Source organism: Rhagoletis zephyria, unplaced genomic scaffold (assembly GCF_001687245.7).
Source record: "Rhagoletis zephyria isolate East Lansing unplaced genomic scaffold, Rhagoletis_zephyria_1.1 Rzeph_scaffold_10649, whole genome shotgun sequence".
In the NCBI taxonomy this organism is placed as follows: Eukaryota; Metazoa; Arthropoda; class Insecta; order Diptera; family Tephritidae; genus Rhagoletis; species Rhagoletis zephyria.
Window position 1 is genome coordinate 17,930 of NW_016167726.1, and position 2,872 is coordinate 20,801.

The 2,872-nt window shown below is 38.2% G+C and overlaps 1 protein-coding gene across 1 annotated transcript in view; it reads left to right on the top strand.

Annotated features, from left to right (window-relative positions):
- The window catches only part of LOC108376567 (dual 3',5'-cyclic-AMP and -GMP phosphodiesterase 11-like), a gene marked incomplete at its 5' end in the record, with an annotated part of 17,860 nt that extends 15,983 nt beyond the window's left edge, over positions 1 to 1,877 (top strand). The window contains 6 exon segments of the mRNA XM_017632784.1: positions 331 to 417; positions 521 to 688; positions 1,064 to 1,191; positions 1,257 to 1,434; positions 1,436 to 1,669; positions 1,739 to 1,877. Coding sequence (XP_017488273.1) covers positions 331 to 417; positions 521 to 688; positions 1,064 to 1,191; positions 1,257 to 1,434; positions 1,436 to 1,669; positions 1,739 to 1,849 — 906 coding nt within the window.
- Between the last annotated feature and the right edge of the window lie 995 nt (positions 1,878 to 2,872).

Below are 2,872 nucleotides of genomic sequence, written 5' to 3' on the forward strand. Positions count from 1 at the left end.
TGTTGAATATAATTGTTAAATGGCCAAAAAATAACAAAAAACAAAAAAAGTTTTTAATTTTTTTTTGATAGAGGTTTTTGATGTGTATATGTGTGATTTTTTTCAAATTTTTTCCTCTCCCCGTTCTCGAGATATTTGAAGTTTTTAAAAATGTATTAATCAAGCTCAAATTTCATAATTATTTATTATTTATGTTTATCCATCAACCCTAAAAATGTTAAACAAATCAAACGCATGAAATGTGAACCCTATTGATTTTGGCATGGAACGCCCCATATACATACACACAACTTTTTATTTTACTAATTTAATATCATTCTTGTTTTCCAGCGATTACGCGTACCCTCTGCAGCCCATTTTCGGTTACACGATTTTCGCTTCGATGATATACATTTTGAAGATGACGATACGCTGAAGGTGAGATCATTGCTTATCGCTTATTTTAACTCTAAAAATATTAACAAACCCTTTTTACATATATTCGCAAGAAAAACTTATACTAATTTCCCCATTATTTCAGGCCTGTCTGCGCATGTTCCTCGATTTGGACTTTGTTGAACGTTTTCACATTGACTACGAGGTGCTTTGCCGTTGGCTGCTGAGCGTTAAGAAGAATTATCGCAATGTTACTTATCATAATTGGCGACATGCCTTCAATGTGGCTCAAATGATGTTTGCCATACTAACGGTATGTAAAACTGAGTTCATTTGTTTTTGGCAATTATTTGGTACTGTGATGGCGTTTTGTTAGACCTTTCAAACCTATTCAATTACTTGATACTACTTCATTTAACATTTTATTGTTCTTACTTAACATAATTTTACACTTAAAAAATAACGTTTGCAATTGTTGAACTACCTTTATTTGGTCACACTAATTTTGTGCACTACCTCCTTATCTGTTGCTTTAATTTACTTTTACTTTAAAAACGGGCGACCCGTATCTTTTGCATGCAAAACTATACAATTTCAACAGTTTTCTTCTTCTACTCAGTTTTCTTCTCTACAACTATGAGTTTAAAATTGCCAAATTTTATTTTTGCTTTTGATTGATTAATCAAAGATTTCCCATAATGGACAGGCGACGCAGTGGTGGAAGATTTTCGGCGAAATCGAATGCTTGGCATTGATCATTGGTTGCTTGTGTCACGATTTGGATCATCGGGGGACTAATAACTCATTCCAAATCAAGTGAGTGTACCACATGAACTTCCATTTTAGCAGCAAATCTTAACTCCTACTTTTCATTTTTCTAGAGCCTCCTCACCATTGGCTCAACTATATTCGACATCCACAATGGAACATCATCATTTCGATCAGTGTTTAATGATTTTGAACAGCCCTGGCAATCAAATATTAGCCAATCTGTCATCTGATGATTACTGTCGGGTTATACGGGTATTGGAGGATGCCATTTTATCAACAGATTTGGCGGNTTTTTTTTTTTAGAAAACGCGGCCCATTTCTGCAATCCGTACAAGAACAACCGCTCAGCTATTGGGAGGCTGACGAACCCCGTGCTCTGCTACGTGCTATGAGCATGACTGTCTGTGATTTATCGGCCATTACAAAGCCATGGGACATTGAGAAACGTGTGGCCGATTTAGTGAGCTCGGAATTCTTCGAGCAGGGCGATATGGAGAAACAGGAATTGAATATAATGCCCATTGTAAGTTTTGGATTATTAATTAGTTCTTTGAAAGCTAAACGAAAGCGTAAATCTTAGATCTCTTTATAGGCAAAATTTATGTTAACCCAGCAGAAAATGTGTAACTGCTTTTTGTGTAACCCAGCAGGAAATCTGCAATTGCTTCTTGTGTGTACAAATGAAAATTTCTGGTCTACATAGTTCAAGACTATTCCGAACTTTTTCGGGCCCGTTTTAGAACTTATTCAGGACCATTTCATAACTAGTTCATGACTATTTGAGAACCATTTCGGGACCAGTGCTGCTCTATTTTGATACTAGTTCAGGACTATGTCAGACAAATTTCTAGACTAGTTCAGAATTGTTTCAGGACATGTTCACAACCTTTTCGACCATTTCGGGGCCTATTTAGAGGGTGTGTAATGAAATCCCGATATATCGAACCCCGAAATATAAAATCCCGAAAGACATATTCCCGACATGACCAAATTCCGACCATACATAATCCAGACAAGTAATCCCGGTAAAAAATAGCAACAGAATATAAAAAAAAAATTAACAAGAAATCGCGCAATTTTTATTTTTTTTTTAATTATTTTGAACGGCTTACTTGGCCCTTAATAGTCTACAGTCTCAACTAACGGTAAGGAAACTTGATGGTTCGATGGGGTCGAACCAGAAGGAGACGGGTGTTAGTTGAGTTGGATTAAGTGGGCATGTGATGGGTGGTTAGTGTCCTGTTCTTAATCTCCACATGCTGGATATTGATTGGAGATGTTGGAGGACGAGTCGGGCCAGAGCTACGCGGGTATCTCGTGGCAGTTGAAGCTCACTCTTGTCCACAGGTGGTGATTGCACACTGATGACGGCATTCACGCGACTGGAGTCTCTGTAGTTGGTATCAGCCTACCTGTAAATGCTTGTCTGTACAGTCCCAGTTCTAGGACCTCGTCCTTCAGCTCAAGCAAGTGTCTCTTAGGGTGCTCAGGTCTATACCACGCTACTAGGAATTGATTCCTGAGCATGATGTTGTGTCCCTTACTGTGAGAATTTAGGCTTCACCGTGGTTGTGATTTTATGGCAACATCAGAAGACATACAATGCGTCCCAATTATTCCCGGCGACCACACATGTATAGCTTAGAACCGGCGGGCCAATTGCCTTGTATGTTGGCAACAACGTTTCTGTGTCTTTGCTCCAAGTAGCGGTCTTAATGAAGACCAT